Source organism: Esox lucius, chromosome 14, assembly GCF_011004845.1.
Source record: "Esox lucius isolate fEsoLuc1 chromosome 14, fEsoLuc1.pri, whole genome shotgun sequence".
NCBI classification, from domain to species: domain Eukaryota; kingdom Metazoa; phylum Chordata; class Actinopteri; order Esociformes; family Esocidae; genus Esox; species Esox lucius.
In genome coordinates, this window is record NC_047582.1 from 542819 (window position 1) to 566438 (window position 23620).

The 23620-nt window shown below is 42.5% G+C and overlaps 1 protein-coding gene across 1 annotated transcript in view; it reads right to left on the bottom strand.

The window, feature by feature from the left end:
* The window catches only part of LOC105008094 (neurogenic locus notch homolog protein 1), a 55456-nt gene that overhangs the window by 27836 nt on the left and 4000 nt on the right, over nt 1–23620 (bottom strand). The window contains 13 exon segments of the mRNA XM_013132928.4: nt 1183–1296; nt 1463–1608; nt 1808–2000; nt 3052–3162; nt 3277–3510; nt 5620–5733; nt 6349–6462; nt 7554–7739; nt 7948–8103; nt 8279–8512; nt 8649–8771; nt 11278–11616; nt 11878–12140. Of these exon segments, the coding sequence (XP_012988382.2) occupies nt 1183–1296; nt 1463–1608; nt 1808–2000; nt 3052–3162; nt 3277–3510; nt 5620–5733; nt 6349–6462; nt 7554–7739; nt 7948–8103; nt 8279–8512; nt 8649–8771; nt 11278–11616; nt 11878–12140 (2327 nt within the window).

Genomic DNA, 23620 nt, shown 5'->3' on the forward strand with positions numbered 1-23620 from the left:
AACCACGGACCTCAGGAGCAGGGGAGTCCACCGGTTTCACTCGCTCAACCCAGGAACCAAAGGACATATCCGAAGGCTGTTTAGGTGTAGGCAGAGGAGGCAAGGGCAGCTGGATGCGTAGAGCGGCTCTCTCAATCATACCCGCAAACTCCACGCGGAGAGGGGGCGGACGGAGAGAGGCAGCTGAAGAGAGGTCGTCCTCGAGTTCTCCCCGGAGAGAAAGAGAGACGTGGGAACCGCCACCACAGCCCACCTGGGAAGGGAGCGAGCTCGCTTGGGTCAGAGGAGCGCGGTTCTGCGTAGAACAGTCCTCCACTGATAATGCGTCGTCATCGGAGGAGCTCAGCACGGCGGGGACTTCCACCTCCTGTTCAAAGTAGGCTGCCCTCTCTACACGTGTAGGGAGGGACAGGACGGCGCAGGAGGAGCAAGCCGGGGGATCAGTGAGACCGTCACGAGCATGTGCCGGACCCAGGCAGGAAACACAAGCGGAGTGCGGATCCTGGTCTGAAGACAGGTCGGCGCAGCGGCACGCGGCGGCGAAGTATTTGTTCATGTTGAGAACGTCGAGTTGAAGAAATTCGACGGCAAAAATATTCTCAGGCTGTTAGAGTATCAGACGAATTCAGCAAACTGTTGCTGAATAAAAAGGGAGGACGTTCTCTGGGCTCACGGGTCATATATAGGGGCAGGCGTGCCCTGATTGGCTGATGCATCTTGCATAATGAGTTTTCAGTACGGCCGCTGACGCGGCACGGGTAAACCACTAGGAGCTAAAGCCCCTCTAGGGGGCGGAGCTCCACGAAATATAACAAGGCTGTATCCTGAAGGCTTTCACTTTAATCCTAATGTAGCACACTTCCATCTAATAATTAGCTGGATGAAAAGCTAACCTGAGGTTAGCCCAAAGGGAGTCACGATAAAAAACCTACAGGTTCGTAATTCCCTAGGAAACAGGTTGGGAAACACTGCTAATATCCCAAATAACAATATTCCTACAAACTTTTTGTGGACCCCAGCTCAATGTCAGAGGGGCTTTTATTTCATAAAGAGCTTTTCTCAGACCATTGTTCTGGAAACCTTCTATTCCAGTGTCCTACAGGGATTTATGAGTAGAGGCCTAAACTTAAGCCTAAATTCACCCCATATGGATCCAGGAAAAAAATCTGTTTGTTATCATACCAGTATAGGGCAGCAAGCAGTTGCACTTGTAGCCGGCCACATCGTCGATGCAGGTGCCCTGGTTCAGGCAGGGGTTGGAGGCACATTCGTTGATGTTAGTTTGGCAATTAGGTCCTACAGCACGGCCCGAATACGAGAAATAATAAATGGGTTAGAGTCACACATTTAATAGGATTATCTGCAACAAACACACACTTAAGAGTAAAAGGAGATGAGGGAAGGAGAGAGAGAAGGAGCTGATAGGGGTTAGATATGGTAAGACAAGTTTAATTAAACTGACCACTGAAGCCAGGGCGGCAGCTACACACATATCCACTAGTCATGTCCTTGCAGGTGCCACCATTCATACACGGGTTGGATTCACACTCATTGTTGTTGATGTCACAGTTCGGCCCACTCCAGCCAGGATCACAGAAACACTTGTAGCTGGAATGAAGATTGAGAAAGTTAAGCTTTAATCAAAAAGTGTGTGAGTGTCAGCCTTGATCCAGTGGTAGCATGATCCATGCATATTTGTGGCTTGCCACTGGGGACCAGGGTTCAACAGATTTTCACCAGTGTTTTCGCTTCACCTCTCTCAATAGATTGAGTGTAGAAATGTGTTAATGTATGTGTGCATGCTCACCCATTAACCAGGTCGTGGCAGCGGCCATGTATACAGGGGTTACTGCTACACTCATCCACCTGCGACAGACAGGTGGCATCATTGTAGCCCTCTGGGCACAGGCAGGTGAAGCTGTTGATGCTGTCTATGCAGGTGCCACCATTGTGACAGGGGTTGATGGCACACTCATCGATATTGATATTGCACATGGCCCCTGGAAATCCAACAAATAATTTTTTTTTTTCATATGTGACCACTGTTTGATGTAAGCAAAGCAGGACATTTGCTCCTCCCTCCCTTTGTCAGTAACTGAGGTGGTGTCGGGAGGACAAAATGCAGGGGCACATTATTTAAGGGTAGGGTGAGCCTGCCTGGTTAGCCTCTGGAGATAAGCAGTGTGCCCTTTCCCTCTGCATGTCCATAGAATAACAAGAGCTGCTCTGGCGAGGAGGGAATGTTTCAGCTTGATGTGTGACAATGGGACAAACAAAGAGTTCCCCCCCTCCTCCTGTGGAACTACGGGGGAGGGCAAACTTAACACAGGACTGTTTAGAAGAGACAGAATGGCCAGGCCCTATTTCACACGCCGGTGAGTAACAATTAACCCCCCCCCCCCCACTGGCACACTACGCCTCCACTCAACTACCACCCCTCCCCCAAACCTCCCAGCTCCCTATCCCCCATCAATCAGAAAGGGGAGGGCCCAACTGCCAGCTTTGCAATTACAATGGCCCCTCTGTCCCAGAGCCTTCCAACAGAGCAGACAAAAAGACAGAGTCGGAAAGCAAGGGGACAACAGCAGCCTGGCCGCAAACCTGCAGCCCTCCCCAACTAGTCTTTCAAAGATGCAACACACAAAGATCCAGCTGGGTTTTAAAATGTAAACACTTTGAGGATAGGAGGACTGATATAGTTTTTCCACAAACGGAATCCCCTTTTTGCAGTTTTTAAATGTAATATATATTGAATGCTAAGATGCACTCAAATCAATTGAAAACATATTTTGTTTGATTGTCGACACGTTGAATGGAATGTTTGTGTATCAGGTTGGAGGGGCATTTGGTTCCTAACCGGTCCCATACAGGGAACATGACACCACTCTTCTATTCTAGTCAGCTCAGTGGCCACCTGTCCTGCCACCCCCCCCCCCCCCCATACCCCAGATTCTCTCCATCCCCCCCCCCCCTCTTATCCACCTGCCCCAGACCCCCCCTCCCATCAACCTGCCCCAGATTCTCCCATCTACCTGAAGCCGCAGTGCTCACCTGAGTAACCCGGTTCACACGCACACTCGTAACCGTTGATCTTGTCAATGCACCTCCCATAATCACAGGGCTTGCTTTTACAGTCGTCCAGATTCACCTCGCAGTTAAAACCTGTTAAAACAACCACAGTATTCGGTACAATGTTATTACTGCCAGTGGATATAAACATGTGCCTGGAGATAGCGGTGTATGGTAGAAAGTAGTATGGTGTGTGTATTCATGCACCTGCAGTGCCCTTGGGGCAGGAACAGATGTATGTGTTCTCCCTGTCCTGGCAAAGGCCTCCGTTCAGACAAGGCTGGCTCAGGCACTCATTGATGTTGGTCTCGCACAAGCGGCCAGTGTAACCAGGGTGACAGTAGCAGGTAAAGGTGGCTAGGCTGTCCTTACAGATGCCATAGTGACAGGGGTCTGAGTAGCACTCGTTGATGTCAGTCTCACAGTGCTGCCCAGTGTAACCTGTGAAGGAGAGGAAGTAGATTCAGTTAGAAAGAGACCAACAACAGTATAGTCCAGTTGGTCATGGGAATGGCGCTTACAACAGCAGGGTTTTTGGTTTGATCCTACAAAAAAGTATGAAAATCTGCAGTCATGTGAAAAACTAGTACACCCTCTGAAAGTTGTCTTGCAGAAAAATATAGTACACCCCTACCTTTACAATCACATAAAATTGCTAAAAATAATATCTTGAGAGGATCCAGTCTTTCACAATAATTTTTAAACTTGGGCTGTTTTGAAGTTAATCATATGGTTATGTGGCACTTCATGCCAAGACCAAACCCCTACCAGAGACCCTGAGTTGAAAGAGTATTAATGCCCATACATTTGTACTCATAAGTTTGCATACCTGGGCAGAAATTGTGACATTTTGGCATTGATTTTGAAAATATGACTGATCATGCAAACATTTTCTTTTATTTAACAAAAGTGATCGTATGAAGCCATTTATTATCACATAGTTATTAGGCTCCTTTGTAAATCCTAATGATAACAGAAAACTCCCAAATGGCCCTGAACATAGGTTACATACCTGCGACCTTACGGCGTTGTTACAGACACACAAGGTGACACAAGTGAAAATGGCAATTAAAGGTGAATGTCCCACACCTGTGGCTTTTTAAATTGCAAATGCACAGAACCTTCTAGATAGAGCCATGGGGAGCAGAATAACTGTCAAAAGACCTGCATAACAAGGTAATGGAACTTGATAAAGATGGAATAAAAATAAAAATATATCCAAAGCTTTACAAATCCTAGTCAGTACTGTTCAATCACTTATTAAGAAGTGGAATCTCTTGATACCAAGACAAGGTCAGGTAGACCAAGAAAGATTTCAGCCCAAACTGCCAGAAGAATTGTTCGGGATACGCACAATTGCACAATACGACAATACTTGAACAAAAGTGAGCTGCATGGTCGAGTTGCCAGAAAGAAGCCTTTACTGCGCCAATGCAACAAAAAAAGCCTGGTTACATATGCCCGACAACACCTTGACACGCCTCACAACACTGTAATCTGGAGTGATGAGACCAAAATAGAGCTTTATGTTCACAACCATAAGCGTTATGTTTGGAGAAGGGGTCAAAAAGGCCTATAGTGAACATACTACAACCCCCACTGTGAAGCATGGTGGTGGTTCACTGAGGTTGTTTTTTTTCTGGGGGGGGGGGGGGGGGGGGGGGGGATACTGGCAAACAATTTGTATTCTTCTGCACAAGAGCTGCGCATGGGATGCTGTTGGACTTTCCAGCACGACAATGACCCTAAGTATAAGGCCGAGTTGACCCTCCAGTAGTTATGGGAGAAAAAGGTGAAGGTTCTGGAGTGGCCTTCACAGTTTCCTGACCTTAATATCATCGAGCCACTCTGGGGAGATCTCATACATGCGGTTAATGCAAGACAACCAAAGACTTTTCATGACCTGGAGGCATTTTGCCAAGACGAATGGGCAGCTATTCCACCTGCAAGAATTCAGGGCCTCATAGTCAACTATTACAAAAGACTGCACGCTGTCATTGATGCTAAAGGAGGCAGTACACAGTAATAAGAACTAAGGGTATGCAGTTAATTTTTTTCTTTGTTGCCATGTTTTGTTTTATGATTGTCCCATTCTGTTATGACCTACAGCTGAATGTGAATCCCATAAGAAATAGAAGACGCGTTTTGCCTGCTCACTCATGTTGTCTTTACAAATGGTATACATTATCAATTCTCTAAGGGTATGCAAACATTTGAGCACAACTTTGTTTGTGAGGGGTTACAAAAGCAATTTCATAAGAATTTGAAGTTCGTTGTTGCACTGCCCGACAGATCTAGAAACGGGGACATTGCTTCTGGATTTTACTCCTTCTCATCAAATGAAAATCAGTGGACATCAGGAGAAGGTAGCTAATCAAAATCGAATCTGATAGAATGTTGGTGACTAAATGATAATGGTTCCACATAAGTTTGCTTTTCATTGGACAAAAAGCATGTTTAATTGTGTGCTTGGTCTGGGTCCATGTAACCACTATAAAATATATTCCTTTAAACACATGAATCAAGCCTCAAACTGTTTGGACTAAGTACCTTCAGCGCATTCACAGGTGTACTTGTTGGGGCCGTCAGAACACTTCGCTCCGTTCTTGCAGGGTGTGCTGGCACACTCATCTATATCAATCTGGCATAGACCACCAGAAAAGCCTATAAAGAAAGGAATACATATTTTGAAAATGTAAAAAAAATAAAAAGGTACATTTCTTACAACCATTTTTTATGATTAGATATTATATTAAACAGTGGGAAAATATATATTTTTTGTTGAAAGATCATTGGACTGGATAAAAACCAATGCTGCATGAGTATATGTTCACCAAGGGCAGCAACATATACCACTGAACCACACTAGGTGATTATTTATATTTAATTAAATAGATCAGCCAAGTTCATACTACTTACTGTTGGTATTGTTTTGTGTGCTCTGAAATTATGAAGTTAAGGGGATTCACTACTTCAACGACAGTGAATTATTAAGGTTTTCAGCTATTTGCCCTTTTTTAAGTACTAAGCTCTTATGCAAACTGTTTTGCCAGCACCAGGGGACCCTGTTATTAGTATCCTCCTTGCCTCTTCAGAAATGTCTACACACACACAAACACGTGGTAATCATTCACCTTACTTCATCCCCTCTAGTGACCCAACTATCTCCCTAACAAAAACTGAGTACCTACACCCTATAACATTTCCTCCCTCCATTCTCAACTTTACCCTGTCATCTCACTATTCTGTCTACTTGCCATTTCTCTTGTTTGGTCTCACCTTTCGGGCATTCGCAGTGGAAAGAGTTGATCCTGTCAATGCACTTCCCATTGTTCAGACAGGGGCTGCTGGCGCACTCGTCAGTGTTGATTTGGCAAAACACTCCCTCATAACCTGAACACACACGTCATGGTTAAACAATATTACAGAATTACAAGTACAAATATTACTCTGAGATACATGCTTTCATGAACTTGTGCTATCATGTGTAGCTAGCATTTCACAACGACTATGGCCGTCCTTGACCTTCGCTCTGGCCATGATGCCCCCGAAAATCATGGTATGCCCTATGGCCACCATGGCTTTTGTGCCCCAGTTACTATCAAATTCTCAAGGTCAGCAATTTGTTTGTAAGTTTTTTAGTCGTTTGCAACTGAGAACAACCACAAGAACGGACTTCATGCAGGCAAGAATGCTAACTAGTTATCAATAGATTGATAGCGGACTTCTTTAGTGCTTAACAGAATCAAACCTGTTTTGGAAGGTGCATTCATGAGCAACTGGGAACGTTCTGACCTCCAAGTGGGAGAACACACCTGAATGCTTTTTGAGAGCCCCGAGAAGTAACGTTAGATTTGACATCATTCGAGATGGCAGAATTTGTAGTGAAAGATTAAAAAATTAAATGACACAAATAAGTCACTACATTTGTTTATTTAGGTCGTACTCATTAGTGCATGTGATCTGGATGTTAAAAGATATTTTGCAGTTTACTTTTGGATAACTGAGGTAATGTTAGCCTTATGGCTAGCTAGCCGTAACATAACCAATAGGTGTAGATGTAATTTCAAGGATTAAAACATGATGATTTAACTTATGTGGAAAAACCATATCAGTTATAATAAATTATTATTCAATTATATAAAAAGGTGCATAATGTATGTTTTTATGTTAAGCATTTTTCTTATCAGCCATTCAAGTTGTTTTTTGTAAGCTCCAAATCCTCTTATTTCACTCAATGGCCTTTGTGCCCTGGCATGTGGCCTTTGTGCCCTAAATGTTTTTAGTGACACCGAAAGCCAAATGGCCTTGCCCCTAAAATGACAAAATTCCCAGCCTGTTAGCTAGGGCAAAGAACATAAAGACAACTCCAATCATGAAAACATCTTAGCGCTCACTATTGGCCTAAATGTCTTTGTCAGTAAAACAGTGTACCAAAACAAAACTTATACATCTCTCTAAAGGGAACATTCTGATAGTCGTACCTGGCATGCAGATGCAGTGGAATCCTCCAATCTGATCTAAGCAGGTGGCGTCATTTTGACAAGGGTTGGACATGCACTCATTGACGTCCATCTCGCAGCGTGGGCCATCATAACCCTGGAGACACTTACACTGGAAGGAGCCTTTGGTGTTCAAGCAGCGCCCGCCATGCTCGCAAGGGTTGGCCCCTTAAATGTCCAACAGAATATATATATATATAAAAAGGTGCATATCCCTTTAAAAAATATACGTGTTCACTGTCATTGTTATAGTACCGAAATGCAATGGTCTTAATGAACATTTCTGAAGGGACTGTTATTCTGTTAACTTCACCTGCATAGTTTTTCTGTTCAAAAAGAGGTTGCTTCCAGAAGCGGTGAGAGAGAAGTAACTCACCGAGAGAACACTCATCAATGTCCTGGTTACACGCAGAGCCAGTGTAGCCTGGAGGACAGGTACAGATGGCCTTGCCGTTGACAGGGTTAGTGTCACAGTTGGAGCCTTTCTGACACGGATTACTGATGCAGGCGTCGTCCAGGTGACAGAGTAAACCTAAAGAAAGAAAAATTACAATTAATAGGATTTCCTTTTTGGTAGTGCATTACTATCAGCCACAAAACACACTCTACTGTACATGGGAAGAAATTCACGTCATAAACTAACAATGTAAAGCCCAACCTTTGAAATACTATCTTCCAGTTTCTGTATTTAGTTGAAGTTGTGTTACCTGTACGCCCGTGTGGACACTCGCAGAAGAAGGAGGCTACACGGTCATGACAGGTGGCACCGGGATAACAGGCAGCGCTGGCGCAGTCATCAATGTTCTCGCTGCAGTCATCCCCTGTCCAGCCATTTACGCAGACACAGTGGAAGCTGCCGTAAGTGTCATGGCACGTGCCGCCGTTCTGGCACGCATTGGGCATCAGTTCACACTCGTCTACATTCTCTGTACAAAACTGGCCTAGAGGGAAATGGTCATAGATTACACAATAGTCAGAGGTCATCAGTTGGACAATATTAGTTTTTGTTTGTTTATCACATTCAAGAGAGATCTGGTCAAACTTGACGACTGGAGGGTTTGTTGTTATAAAAGTTACCTGTAAAGTGAGGGGGGCACTGGCAGTTGTAGGTATTGATCCCATCCACACACAAACCGCCATTCTGACAGTTGTGACCAGAGCAGTCATCAATGTTGTGCTCACAGTTTTGACCTGTAAATCCTGAGAGGGACAGATAGCGCACACAAACAGAGAAAGGGAGATGAGAGAGATAGAACCAAAGTAAATAAATATACATATGTGAATCATTCAACTTACAAACAAGCATTAATGTCATTGTACATTAATCAGAGCCACCATTCCTCTTATGGTTTCATATTTTAAGACCAGAGATAAGATCCTCCCATGATCACCTATTTGATGAACCTACACAGACAACAGAACAGCAATACCTCCTTGCACTCTTCAAAGGATCCCGGAGTACTTTGTGAACATTTTACAATCCAAAACTTCCAACCCACTCCTCTGCTTTTTCCATCCACATTTCAACACAAAGGCCTTTATCAAAATACGCTTTCACTGAAACACTCAGGATTGTGTTACATTGACTGAACCAAACATTGCCAAATAAGGGACTAACAAGAAAAAAGAAATAAAAATGTAGAAATACAATCTGTATCTGAACCGTTAGGTGCGGGAAAGTATCAGTGCTGGCAGCTACATGCAGAATTCCACAGCAGAACCACAAACAGACTCAAGCTTTGAGCATGAGCCACAATTAACCACTATCTTACACTCTCTACAATTGCAGTTCTCACCTAGGTCCTAAAGCAATTGGCATGTCAAACCGATAAGAGAGGTTTGAAGACCTTTGTTTCTGTGAGTTTATTTGCGTAGTTATCAGGGGGAAGCGTCTGTGTAATAACATCCTGCAAGCAGAAACCGCAGACTGGCAGTGCCCTGTATTTACCAATCACATCCCAGCTACAACTGCTCTCTGTCAATCAATTCCTGATGGAACCTTTTTCTTAAACGCAAATTATTGAAAGGTCAATTCAGCAGTGAGAGTTTGCCAACAGCTTGTCGTGACAGACAAGCTCAAACAAGCGTTTTAGTACAAACCCGATTCCAAAAAAGTTGGGACACTGTACAATTGTGAATAAAAACAATGCAATGATGTGGAAGTTTCAAATTACAATATTATATTCAGAATACAGCATAAATGACACATCAAATGTTTAAACTGAGGAAATGTATCACTTTAAGGGAAAAATAAGTTGATTTTAAATTTCATGGCATCAACACATCTCAAAAAAGCTGGGACAAGGCCATGTTTACCAATGTGTGGCATCCCCTCTTCTTTTTATAACAGACTAAACGTCTGGGGACTGAGGAGACAAGTTGCTCAAGTTTATGAATAGGAATGTTGTCCCATTCTTGTCTAATACAGGCTTCTAGTTGCTCAACTGTCTTAGGTCTTCTTTGTCGCACATTCCTCTTTATGATGCTCTAAATGTTTTCTATGGGTGAAAGATCTGGACTGCAGGCCGGCCATTTCAGTACCTGGATCCTTCTTCTATGCATCCATGACATTGTAATTGATGCAGTATGTGGTCTGGCATTGTCATGTTGGAAAATGCAAGGTCTTCCCTGAAAGAGACGCATCTGGATGGGAGCATATGTTGTTCTAGAACTTGGATATAACTGTCAGCATTGATGGTGCCTTTCCAGATGTGTAGGCTGCCCATGCCACACGCACTCATGCAACCTCATTCCATCAGAGATGCAGGCTTCTGAACGGAGCGCTGATAACAACTTGGGTTGTCCTTGTCCTCTTTAGTCGGGATGACATGGCGTCCCAGTTTTCCAAAATGAACTTCAAATTTTGATTCGTCTGACCACAGAACACTTTTCCACTTTGCCACAGTCCATTTTAAATGATCCTTGGCCCAGAGAAAACGCCTGCGCTTCTGGATCCTTTTTAGATATGGCTTCTTTTTTGACCTATAGATTTTTAGCCGGCAATGGCGAATGGCACGGTGGATTGTGTTCACCGACAATGTTTTCTGGAAGTATTCCTGAGCCAATGTTGTGATTTCCATTACAGTATCATTCCTTTATGTGATGCAGTGCCATCTGAGGGCCTGAAGATCACGGGCATCCAGTATGGTTTTCCGGCCTTGACCCTTACGCACAGACATTGTTCCAGATTCTCTGAATCTTTGGATGATATTATGCACTGTAGATGATGATAACTTCAAACTCTTTGCAATTTTTCTTTGAGAAACTCCTTTCTGATATTGCTCCACTATTTTTCGCCGCAGCATTGGGGGTGATCCTCTCCCCATCTTGACTTCTGAGAGACACTGCCACTCTGAGAGGCTCTTTTTATACCCAATCATGTTGCCAATTGACATAATAAGTTGCAAATTGGTCCTCCAGCTGTTCCTTATCTGTACATTTAACTTTTCCGGCCTCTTATTGCTACCTGTCCCAACTTTTTTGGAATGTGTAGCTCTCATGAAATCCAAAATGAGCCAATATTTGGCATGACATTACAAAATGTCTCACTTTCAACATTCAATATGTTATCTATATTCTATTGTGAATTAAATATAAGTTTATGAGATTTGTAAATTATTCCATTCCTTTTTACTCACAATTTGTACAGTGTCCCAACTTTTTTGGAATCGGGTTTGTAGATCTGACCAAAGTGATAAAAGTTTACCTGGCAGGCAGCTGCAGTCATAGACAGTGTCCCCTTTCTGCATGCAGGTGCCCCCGTTGTGGCATGGCGAGGGACTGCAGGGCATGTAGGGGGTCTCACAGTTGGCCCCAGTGTACTCCTGGGGGCAGCGGCAGTGGTAAGATCCAACCTCATTCACACAGACTCCCCTGTTGTGACATGGTGAGGATATCTGGGCACACTCATTGACGTCCTGCTTGCAGGTCTGGCCGTGAAAGGTGGGAGGGCAGGTGCAGATGTAGTGAGACTCAAAGGGCGAGCACTGTCCCCCGTTTGCACAGGGGTTGGATGCACAGGGGTTTGCAATTTGGCAGGTCTTCCCTAAAGGGAAGGACAGGGTGACAACAAAGAACAGCAAATGAATGGTCTCATTCAATAACTTTATACATTCAATCAGGATCATTAGTTTTACTACTTTGACCCGGGTGAACTTCTGACCCCTATCCCAATGTGTGAATTGTGTCAGAATTTGTTTCTGCCTTTTTGCCCTTTCAAACTTCATATTTTCATTCTGCCACCCCATTCTACTGTCAGTTTACTGAAAATTCAAATAAGAATCGAAGGTACATGTTATTATTTTACCTGACCACCCAGGCGGGCATCTGCAGCGGTAGTCTGATAGTGTGATGAGGTCACAGGTCCCTCCATTGCGACACGGCGAGCTCATGCAGGCATGGTTGGTAGGCGTGAGGCACAGTCGGTCGGAGAAGCCCAGCCGACATACACAGCGGAAGTCAAAGGTGTTGCCGTGGGATACGGAGCGGCACTCGCCGCCATTGCGGCATGGTGAGGGGCTGCAAGGGCTAGGGTACTGGCAACGGCTTCCCACGTAATCACTGGTACATCTGAAGAGAGAAGCAAATGCCAGAGATAGTCAGTTGAATTGTTCAACTGTTATGATTAATCTAAGTAATAATTTGAAGGATGGATCTAGAGAAATGTAGGCTTTTATACCAAGCCATTGCGTGATGAGATTTTGAGGTATGACCACATGAGACAAGGAGAAATATAACTACTCTCAAATTAATAAACTCTAATAAAGGCTATGTAATCAATATCTGACCATCAAAGTTATAATTAAAGATTCATGTTTTGAGGTCATACAAAGGGTACATTTACATTGTTTACATGGCAGAGGAAACAATTCTATATATTTGGCATTGGTTCTGATGGGGTATAACAGTTGGACTAAGATCATGGTGGGAGTATATTATTTCATTATCAGTCCAAAAAAATTTATATAATCATACATCCTAACTTAATATTATTTAAAATAGGTAATAAATAGGTTAAAGCAGTCAATATGGTGAAATGCATTATTTGTTTCATTGCATAGAATGTGCTGGAATTCCATTATATTGCTATTGTCCTACAACGAGACATTGCATCTCCCCAACTCCAAAACTTAACGCATACACAAACTAACAAGCCAAGAGTCACGAGGAGCAAAGGGAGGGGGGGGGGGCAACACTTTTTCCTGCTCAACTTAGGGCCACAGTAGCTCTGCATGGGAGGGGGGAATAGAGTCAGGCCAGAGTAGGCTGTTTTTCTAATGTGTCCCTGGATTAAGCACCCTCAGAGCTTTGAAAACACACCCTGGTAAGACAACTGACACCACCAAAACTAGGAATTATGGACAGCCTTGCCGAGCAATTCTGTTCACAGCTACCTTTCCTAACCCGAGCGGTCTACCCACATCCTGTCACAACAATGAAGATCAAGGGGCTCCGATCGGCACGGGCATCCCAGACACAGAGCACCACATTCAGGCTATTAAGCCCCTCTGTATCCCCCCCACCCACTCCGTGGGTTCTCCACGCTCCCATCAAGGACAGACACAGCAAAAGTCTCCTCGTCCAAAATGGTTGACTGAAAAACACTGTAGCTCCATGAACACCACCCACAAACCACCACAGGTGCCATGACATACCCTCATTATTCCAAGCAAGGACAAACACACCATCCCAAACCTGGCAGTAGATGCAGTTGGCAGGGGAAAATTAGTTTGACAAAGAAGCACTGTAATGATCAAGGTTTAATACAAAAGCGAATTTAGTGTATGTCATATTGTGTGTGTGTGTGTGTGTGTGTGTGTGTGTGTGTGTGTGTGTGTGTGAGAGAGAGAGGGAGAAAGAGTGCTTTAGGGAGAGCGAGAGAATATAAAAGTGTGTCTATGTATACCAGAGATGGCATCTGCTGGTCTAGTAGAATCTCCACAGTGAGCAGGTGCCCATGTTAATGAAGGCAGCTGTTAGACACACCTCCCCCACTACCCTAACCTCCCCCTTCTCTCAGTCCTCTGCAGGGGGAAGTGGGGGTGCTGCTGACAAACCTCTCTAGAGACTTCAGAGAACCCATGGGAAGCCTGCTATTGCAACTTTTGACTTCTCTATCTTCCATATACTCTTTCCACCACTCCAATCTTACCTGAGTCCACCTGCTTCCCCTCAAAATAAGCTTTACTACAGTGAAAGTGGTGCTTCATGATTGACTGTCACGCACTCTCTCTTTCCATCTGTCATTCTCTTAGCCCCGGGTTTACTCCATGTGTACATACAGCTGTCCTGTACTGTTCGTTTTTACCTAGCTGGGCTCAGAACTTACACATTCCTGTTGGGAGACTGTGGTTGACTCACTACAATATGAAGACCAGGTTGATAGCACTGAGGCCAAGTGCTATAAAACTCACAAGGGGCGGAGCCAGCAGCAATTGGCAAAACCCTGTCGAAAAACTGTGACGATCTTTGAAGTTTCTCTGCCTCCCATGCAGACTTCACTTTTCACTGACAAATGAAAAGTAAACAAAAACTCAAATAGGAGTTTTGAGGACTTTGTGTATCTATAGAGTGTTTGTGTCAGAGAAGGAAGGATACTGTGTGCGCCAATTCATCTGTGTGTCTATGTGTGGATGTCCCATCCCTGACTGTAACGGATATTCTTTGTCCTTAAGTCAAACCCCTGTGCTGTACAACCACACACCAGGCCTTGGCAACACACCCAGGCAACAGGTCTCCCCCAGCAATGTAATGTCCCCTTAGGGCCAGAACAGATGCTTCCCTGACCCCTGACCCCAAACACATTTGTGACTCTGGGTCCAGCCCCCTCTCCTCCCTTCCCCCTATAGGGTGCGATCTGCCATCTGCCACATTGAGGGTGACTTCAGCCTCCTATACAAAGACAGCCTCCAACTCTCACTGGCTGTGTCCAGAGGGTTAGGGAAATGCCAGCAATCTGGAAAATGTGAAGGGGGATATACCGTATTACATACTGCTTTCACATATGATTCAATGTATTTTGCCTGTTAAAACAAAAGGGCAATATTTACATGATCTCCTTTCAAACAGTCCCATTTGTATTTCTTTCTTGACAGCATGCCTATTTTCTTTTGTCATTATGTTATCCGGCAATGATCAAGAGAGAACCATGTTGCGACTGCTGTTAACCTGACATGTAATTTTCACATACAAAAGCTGAAACAACAGTTCAACGTTTGCATCTTGTCATAACTCTAATGAACATGAAAACTGATTTGGTAACTTTCCAGTCACCGATGATAAGTCGGCAGTTAACTAAACATACTTGTGAAAAATGGGACAATTTGCAAAATGGGACCTTTAAGATTTCATAAAAATCCATTTTAACAAACGTACAGCTATACAGACTGCTTTTGTTGTGTTGGGTTTAAACTTTTCAAAATGACAAATACAAGTTTGCCAACAATAGAATGTTAAGGATTAAATACCTGCATGAGATGGTGAGATAACATTAGGCATTTATAATGAGGGGGTGGTGGGACCTTTATTTACCGCAATAGGTTGGTTAGAACATGCCTGCAATAGGTATTCAGACAAGAGATACAAGAAAATCTGCAAAAAGGTTGGATGCATGCTAAAAAGGTGCTACATTTTTATCTTGGTTTTTATTACTTATTTAGGTTAATGTGTGTATGTGTGGAGAAAAAGGGCCACAAATCAACTCTTTTCGTCCTCTCACCAAATCATGTCTGTCTAATTCATTCAACATCTGCTCATCTTATACTTTACATAATTATTTTATAATTACTTCTAGTAAGTTCTTTTGATTAATCACTACCCAAGGTAGATCTGCTAGCTATTGGGGCAGAGAACAACACTCTGTTGATGCGCGTGCATGTGAGCGTGTTTGCTGTGACTATACAGTGGGTAGAACAAGTATTTGATAACCTGCAAAATCTGCAGTGTTTCCCACTTACAAAGCATGTAGAAGTCTGTCAATTTTATCATAGGTACTCTTCAACTGTGAGTGACGGAATCTTTAACAAAAATCCAGAAAATCAAATTGTATGATTTTTAAGTTATTAATTAACATTTTATTGCATGACATAAGTATTTGATACATCAGAAAAGCAGAACTTAATATTTGGTACAGGAACCTTTGTTTGCAATTACAGAGATCATACGTTTCCTGTAGTTCTTGACCAGGTTTGCACACACTGCAGCAAGGGATTTTGGCCCACTCCTCCATACAGACCTTCTCTAGATCCTTCAGATTTCGGGGTTGTCGCTGGGCAATACAGACTTTCAGCTCCCTCCAAAGATTTTCTATTGGGTTCAGGTCTGGAGACTGGCTAGGCCACTCCAGGACCTTGAGATGCTTCTTACACTCCTTAGTTGCCCTGGCTGTGTGCCATGACCCATCATCAAAGCTCTTACTGAGGGAAGGATTTTGTTGGCAAAGATCTCACAATACATGGCCCCATCCATCCTATCCTCAATACGGTGCAGTCGTCCTGTCCCCTTTGCAGAAAAGCATCCCCAAAGAATGATGTTTCCACCTCCATGCTTCACGGTTGGGATGGTGATCTTGGGGTTGTACTCATCCTTCTTCTTCCCCTCATCAGACCACATGACCTTCTCCCATTCCTCCTCTGGATCATCCAGATGGTCATTGGCAAACCTCAGACTGGCCTGGACATGCGCTGGCTTGAGCAGGGGGACCTTGCGTGCGCTGCAGGATTTTAATCCATGACGGCGTAGTGTGTTACTAATGATTTCCTTTAGACTGTGGTCCCAACTCTTTTCAGGTCATTGACCAGGTCCTGCCATGTAGTTCTGGGCTGATCCCTCACCTTCCTCATGATCATTAATGCCTCACAAGGTGAAATCTTGCATGGAGCCCCAGACCGAAGGAGATTGACCGTCATCTTGAACCATTTTCTGATAATTGCGCCAACAGTTGATGCCTTCTCACCAAGCTGCTTGCCTATTGTCCTGTAGCCCATCCCAGCCTTGTGCAGGTCTACAATTTTATCCCTGATGTCCGTACACAGCTCTCTGGTCTCGGCCATTGTGGAGAGGTTGGAGTCTGTTTGATTGAGTGTGTGGACAGGTGTCTTTTATACAGGTAACCAGTTCAAACAGGTGCAGTAAATACAGGTAATGAGTGGAGAACAGGAGGGCTTCTTAAAGAAAAACTAACAGGTCTGTGAGAGCCGGAATTCTTACTGGTTGGTAGATGATCAAATACTTATGTCATTCAATAAAATGCAAATTAATTATTGAAAAATCATACAATGTGATTTTCTGGATTTTTGTTTTAGATTCTGTCTCTCAAGTGTACCTATGATAAAAATTACAGACCTCTACATGCTTTGTAAGTAGGAAAACCTGCAGTGTATCAAATACTTGTTCTTCCCACTGTATATTAAGCTGCTGTATTAACTGCTTTAAAAGGTTTTTGTTTTCCTCCTACGTCTGGTTTCACTTTGCAGGTGGCTGGCCAAATGGGTTGCTTGGTTCCCACCATTATGACAGAGATTGTCAAAAGGTACACAAAAAACACAGAGGAAGTAGCAATAGCTGGCTATACTGACAGCAGTCTGCAGATATACTTGATATATTTGGTGGTTAACAGGTCACATTGTTACTGATGCTTGAGTTGCATAACGTTGAGGGTTTTAAAAAAAATAAATAAGTTGTACTCTCCATATTCAAGTTAACATCAATATAGTGAGGTGTACATGTGGTGAGCTGCTTGATCAACAAGTAGTATAAAGAACCACAAACACACCCATAAGCCTACACATTCATAAAGGTAACAATTAACAATTAAAGCACTGGAATCTCACTAGCTGGCCTCTGACACACAAGGTGATTTATATATGTCTTTGGGCAAGGCACTTAGTGGTCAACGGTCAAATACACGACAGTCATATTTTTCCTGTTTTACACACAGACACACTGGCCCTCATTTATCAAATGTGCGTACACCAAATTTCCAGCGTACACCTGGCGTACACCCAAAACCACGGTGACTTTGAGATTTATCAATATGGACGTTGGCGTACGGAACTCTCAAATCCTACGCCAGCTCAGGAGGTGGTGTACGCACGTTTTGAGTTAGTGCAGAAATGCGCAGAAAAGAAATCCTAACGCACTGACAAAAAGATATGATATATTATGACCCACTGCAAAAAAAACTTCAGTGTTTAGTGCAACATGAACTTCAATGTTTAATATGTGTGACTTTACCAAAGCATTTGATTTATATGTATTCCTTCAGATGCGAGCCTGTGCGCTTTACATGACGTTTCAGGTTTAGGCCCGGCAGTTGCGCACGGACTGGGTTCAGTAATAAAAGGCTTTTAAAGACCAAAATATAATTCAGACAGACAAAATAATAAAAATGACATTCTTCTTCTTTTAATAATAATAATAATAATAATAATAGAAATAATAGTAACGACATTCTTCTTCTAAATAACAATAAACGTCACTAATAATAAATATCATAAAATAATAAGACGAATATTACAAATTGTCATGCAATTATTAATGTGAATGAATGGTACTCCACATCACATCACTTTTATTCCGCTTTTTAAAATGGCAAATGAATCAATTTTAGTTCTTTCTACCCCCCTGGTGATCGTCTCAATCTCCACGTCAGAGAAGTTTCTCTTTTTTGCCGTCTTCTGTGTGTCCATGGCGTAAAATGAGGGCGTGGGGGAAGCGGAGACTTGAATATATAGGGGCGTTATTCTAATGACGGTCGTTTTCAGCCGCGGCATTTATCAAGGGCAGGTATTGCATACACCTGGATTTTAAAGGTACGCACAGCTTCATAAATCAGGCGGTGAGAGGAGTGTAAGCAAAATCTTACGCCAAAATATACACCCGTTTCTACGCAAGAATGATAAATGAGGGCCACTGTGTGCAAAGGAAATGTTATAATTTTACAGTACATTCCTCTGTATAACTGCAGTAGAGCAATCAGAGGCAGGCATCATCCATTATTGATGCAAATTATGGAGCAAGACGGAAGTGGCTAGCTCAAGAGCAGATTGACAGATGGCCTTGATGGCAGAGATTTAATGTATCAACCTTCTATTTACCAGCCCAACACTAACTGCGATTGATAGGGGGCTCTATGCAGCATCATACCATAAAAACTCAGATTGCCAGTGAGTGGTCAGAGAGCCATGGGTGCATGTATGTGACAGCCTCCCCCTTGGCTGCATATTATGCAACAACAGTATAGTTACCCCCTGGGGCAAAATAGTTCCTTATCTTCCCAGGCTGATTGGTGGTCCAAAGCATTACTTGAGCCTCTCCAGACCCAGGCAAATTCTGACCCCAGATTCCTGAGCCCAGACTCGAGTCCAGGAATGACATCTGGCCAAAATGTTTTCGTATGGACCTGAGAGATAAGAGTACCCCCCGGCCCAGTCCAGCTCGCCAACAGCCCTGCATCCGAGAATTATATCAGAGCTCCAGCCATCTTTTGCTTTTTAACATAGGAGGCCAGAGTGTCTTCAGTGGCCCTACAGACTTAATATTAAACATTGGTCTACCCACTTGATGTTTGACCCCAAGGTGAACTGGCTAGCTCCTAATATGGCCTTAAACCTCAATGATGAGCTGAACTTTGCCAGAAAACATTGGCCCTCCTATAGGGCCACTAATGCTGCTTTTCACTAATGAAAAGCAGCATTCATAGACATTGCCAGCAGCTTTCTTTGAACCGGGCAAGGACATCACATGTCATAGGCTAATGGGTTCCTCTGCACACAATCTAATAATGCTTTCACAAATGATTCACGGTATGTGGCCTGTAAAACAATTTTCCCATATTTATATACTCCCATTTCAAGCATTCCCATTTGTACCGTGCTATTATAACAGCTATAGCTATACCTGGCAAAGAGCAGCAGACATTTTGATTTAAGCCTGATGTTTAGTCTATTGTCATTGTCAACAGTAAGTCAGTAGCTGGCCCTATTTATAAAATGTGGAAAGTCTTCCCATGAAAATTGTATTAAGCTGCGTTTCCACCACAGGAACTTTACCCAGGAATTAGGAACCTTTCACGCAACTCACTGCGTTTACACCACAGGGACCAGGGTCTAATTTATGTTCTGGGGACTACATTTTACCCCCAAAATTATCCCTGTTCAGGGGTTGTACTTTTCCAAAGAACCGGAACTTTGGGGGGTGGGGCTTGCAGTGCTGAACGTTTCTGAATTGCAGCGAAGGCAAACGGGGAGGAGACACAGCCCACAGGTAAATTGCATTGAGCAATCGTACAAAGGTTTTCATTATGCAGTTTTATAATAAATATCAGGAGACATTTAATGTATGCATTATTTCGTGATAACCATAAAAGTTGCAACCTTGGTCGGGAATGAATGTCCTAGCTATGTATTTGCATATATTCTGGTGCGCATTATCTGTTGCATGGTAACATCAATCATCCAAGTAATGTTGTTCGGATATTGTTTCAAGTGTGTTTTTGTTATTAATAGTTAATCCTTAGGCTTTTTTCATTTGGCTGAACATGCATACATTAAAACTATTCAAGCAGCCAAAATCAATCATACACACGTACACACGTCCAGGCCTTATTACCCATTTATGCTGAGGACCAAAATCCACCCGTAATTGGAAACGGCGATCCGTAGTGTTCATGAAAATATCCTGCAAGTTAAGTGAGACGAACATCATTCACACCAGGAAACAGTGTGGGGAGAAGCTTGTTAATTGTTATTTATACTTCTGTTTTGCATATTTGTATTTTGCACATCATTTTTTTTTTAGATAAATGAATAGTTGCTGTTTGCATAAATCTGAAAACAGAAGAACTTCCACACTGTCTCACTTACTGCTGAAATATTTATTAAATCACAATCTAAAGTTTTAATGGCCGATAGTGTGAATCCGTTTCAGTCATCTCACGGTCAATCTCCACAGTAGCGCATAAAATCCAATAAATCACGATTAACAGCAGCACAACTTGAATCTCCTACATGGTTACTGTGCTGTTGCAGTGTCGCTTTGTATGCCGTATGGTGCATAGGTCAGAGTGAGAACATACCTCAGCGGACTAATTTGCCCAATCTTTGCAGGTCTTTAGATTGCAGTGGAAATGCGCACAACAATGGGCTAAAGGAACCTTGTAGTTCCTTGAAAAGTAGTTCCTGGGACTAAATGTTCTGGGAACATTTGGTGTAAACGCAGCTTTAGAGGGGTTTTTACGCTTTAGAAAGGGTCCTGTTTACACAGGAAATGATCAAACTGGCCCCCAGGTTCAAATCTGCAATGGGCTAAGAGTGACTTGCTACTTCGCTTTAAAGGTATCCCAGTCAAAAATCTTGCATATCTTGTAGAGTTCAATTTGGTATGTATTATTACATACTGACCTTAATCTAAAACCATGCCGATGTCTGTTAGGGTTAAGGATTACAGGATGCTTAGTAGTGGCAAAATACTTTGGTCATGGTTTGGCCAAGATTGTAAAGTTGTTGATGTTATGATAGGTACTAACAATATTTGGTTTGGTATAAGTTTGTATTATACAATTTAGGGTTGTCACAATATCAGATTTTCGCTATGCGATTATTGTGGCCAAAATGATTCACGCTAATGATATTACCGCGGCATCTATAGAAAATGAAAGACATTGTTTTATTAGTCAAATTCATCTTCAACTTAGTTTAATGTGTTTTTTTCTCTTTTTTGGCAAATGATTTACACTCAAAACATGAGTGTATGGAGATGGAGAGAGTCTGTAACCATAACTGTAAAAGTAAAAAATATTAAAAAGGTGGTCAAAAATAACAATTAGACTTAATGTATAGTGAAAAGGCAACTAGATTAACTGATAAACAAAAGATCCACAAGGCTTAACACTGAGGGGCGTTTTTGGAAAAATACAAAACATTTTCGTCTAGTGAAGAGGCTACGAGAAGGCGGTAATTCAAGCGCTAGTGTATAGGTACAGACTCATAGTTTAAGCACATGCAGCACTTGTCCATGGATAAACTATGAAAAAACAGAGGAGTTTGGGGGGAACATTTTATAAAAATCATATGTGAATAGGCTACTTGAACATGTCCTTGCAGAGCTCTCACGGGGGGTTCTAGTGGGGCTAACGAGTTAATTTCAAGGCTAGTGTATAGGTCTCCTTGTTTAAGCACACGCATCATTTGTCTATAAGTGACATAAATAAGGTATTGAAAACAGGGGGGGGAAATACAATTTCAGTTTTGCTCAGTGAATACAATATTATCATGTGTATTATTAACATGATATCAATATTTAATTTTTTTAATGACAGGTTTCCCTTAGCTTATGCAAGGTCCTGGTATGCATTCAGTGCAGTCACATCATTGTGGGAATTTGGACACTAACAAAATGTGCTTCTCCAATTTTGTTCATGATTGGCCCACACAATAACAGTTTGATTTGTAGTGCTTTAGGATGTCAGCAAAGTTACATTATTTTAACTACAAGCACAGCAATGCTACTATTTTCAGAGAGTGTGCGTTGCTTTGGTAGGTGCTACAGTTTTGAAAAGTGCAGCTACGTCCTTCATTGAAAGCAATGGGTTTCTGTTCTTGTGTATATCATGTGAAATGCTGTTCTTGCGCTTATCATGTGAATTGCCTATCAGGAAGGGTGAGTGAAAGTGGCTCTCACACACACACACACACACACACACACACACACAGCCACACACACACACACACATGATTCACATTGCAGTTTGAACAAATCCTTACATTTGAAGAAATGTTTTTTGGGAGGTTCTCACTGATACAACCAATTCAAAATTCTACTGAAAAAGTCAAGAAAATGGGTCGCAAAATGCCATTTGGTTGATGTCTGGAGGCCTTCTTTGTCTATCAGAACAAAATCCACACACTGTGAGAAAGTGTCATCACTCCACAACACAAGACCTTGAAACAACCTTTTACTTCACAGAATAGCAGATGCCAAGGCTTTTGTAATAGGTGGAGATTTTAGCTAAACACTTTTCTTGGAGGCAGATGTGCCCTGAAGGCTGAGATGTAAATGTTTGACTCAACAGAAAGGACATATTTTATAGCCTATATTAACCATCCTGCACCAGCCCCAGGATGTTTGAGTGCATAAAGCTCCGACATGCTCCCCTTGATTACTGACTGATGGTGTCATTCTTTAGTGCAACATGAAATAAGTAAAAGCTCTGTAAAAGTTTTCATTTCTGGCAATTCTTTTACATGGTAAGTATGTAATCTTACCAGATTAGTATTTTATGAATATTCTTATATACAGCAACAACCTGGAAGCAAATAGGGGGGACTGTTTTAAAACCAGTGACCTTTCATTTATTGGCCCAACAATTCTGACCACTAGGCATTTATTGGCCCAACAATTCTGACCACTAGGCTATTCTGCTGTCCCATGCCAAACTGCCAAACTATGATGTAAACACCAAGGCCTGTATATCAATGATAAGGACAAATTAGTTGCTTGGTATTGGCTTCCCCTAGAGCTGTCTAGACAGCCAATCCTCAAAAAGTTTGCTTCCTGTTGGTTGATCTTTCAAGACAAAAATAGTAGGTAATCAACTTCTTTAGTAATACTGTACTTCTAAACAGTTTACTTTGTGCATCTCTTTTAGTAAGCAAAGAAAAAACAGGAAATACAACAACAACAACAACAACTCCTGTTTCGGGGAGGGTTCATGTTAAAAAGGCTTTAATTAAAAGAGCTATTCCTGGAGCCGGAGGACGGAAAACATTGGCAACTTTTTCCCCAATAGTAGTTCCCATTTTCAGAGAGGGGAAGCAAGGTAGTGTGAATTAAGGGAGCCATCCTGCAGGAAGGAGTAGTGGGAACTAGCCAGTAAAACAACGTCCTGTTCTAACCCCAAATCTTATTCATACTGGTTTGGTCCATATCTGGATGTACTGTATATCATCTAGATCTTCTAACAACATACAGAAAATAGAAGCTGGTTGACCTATCACTGAACATTGAATTGAATGATAATATCTGTTCTTGTAATTGTATTGCTATGTGTT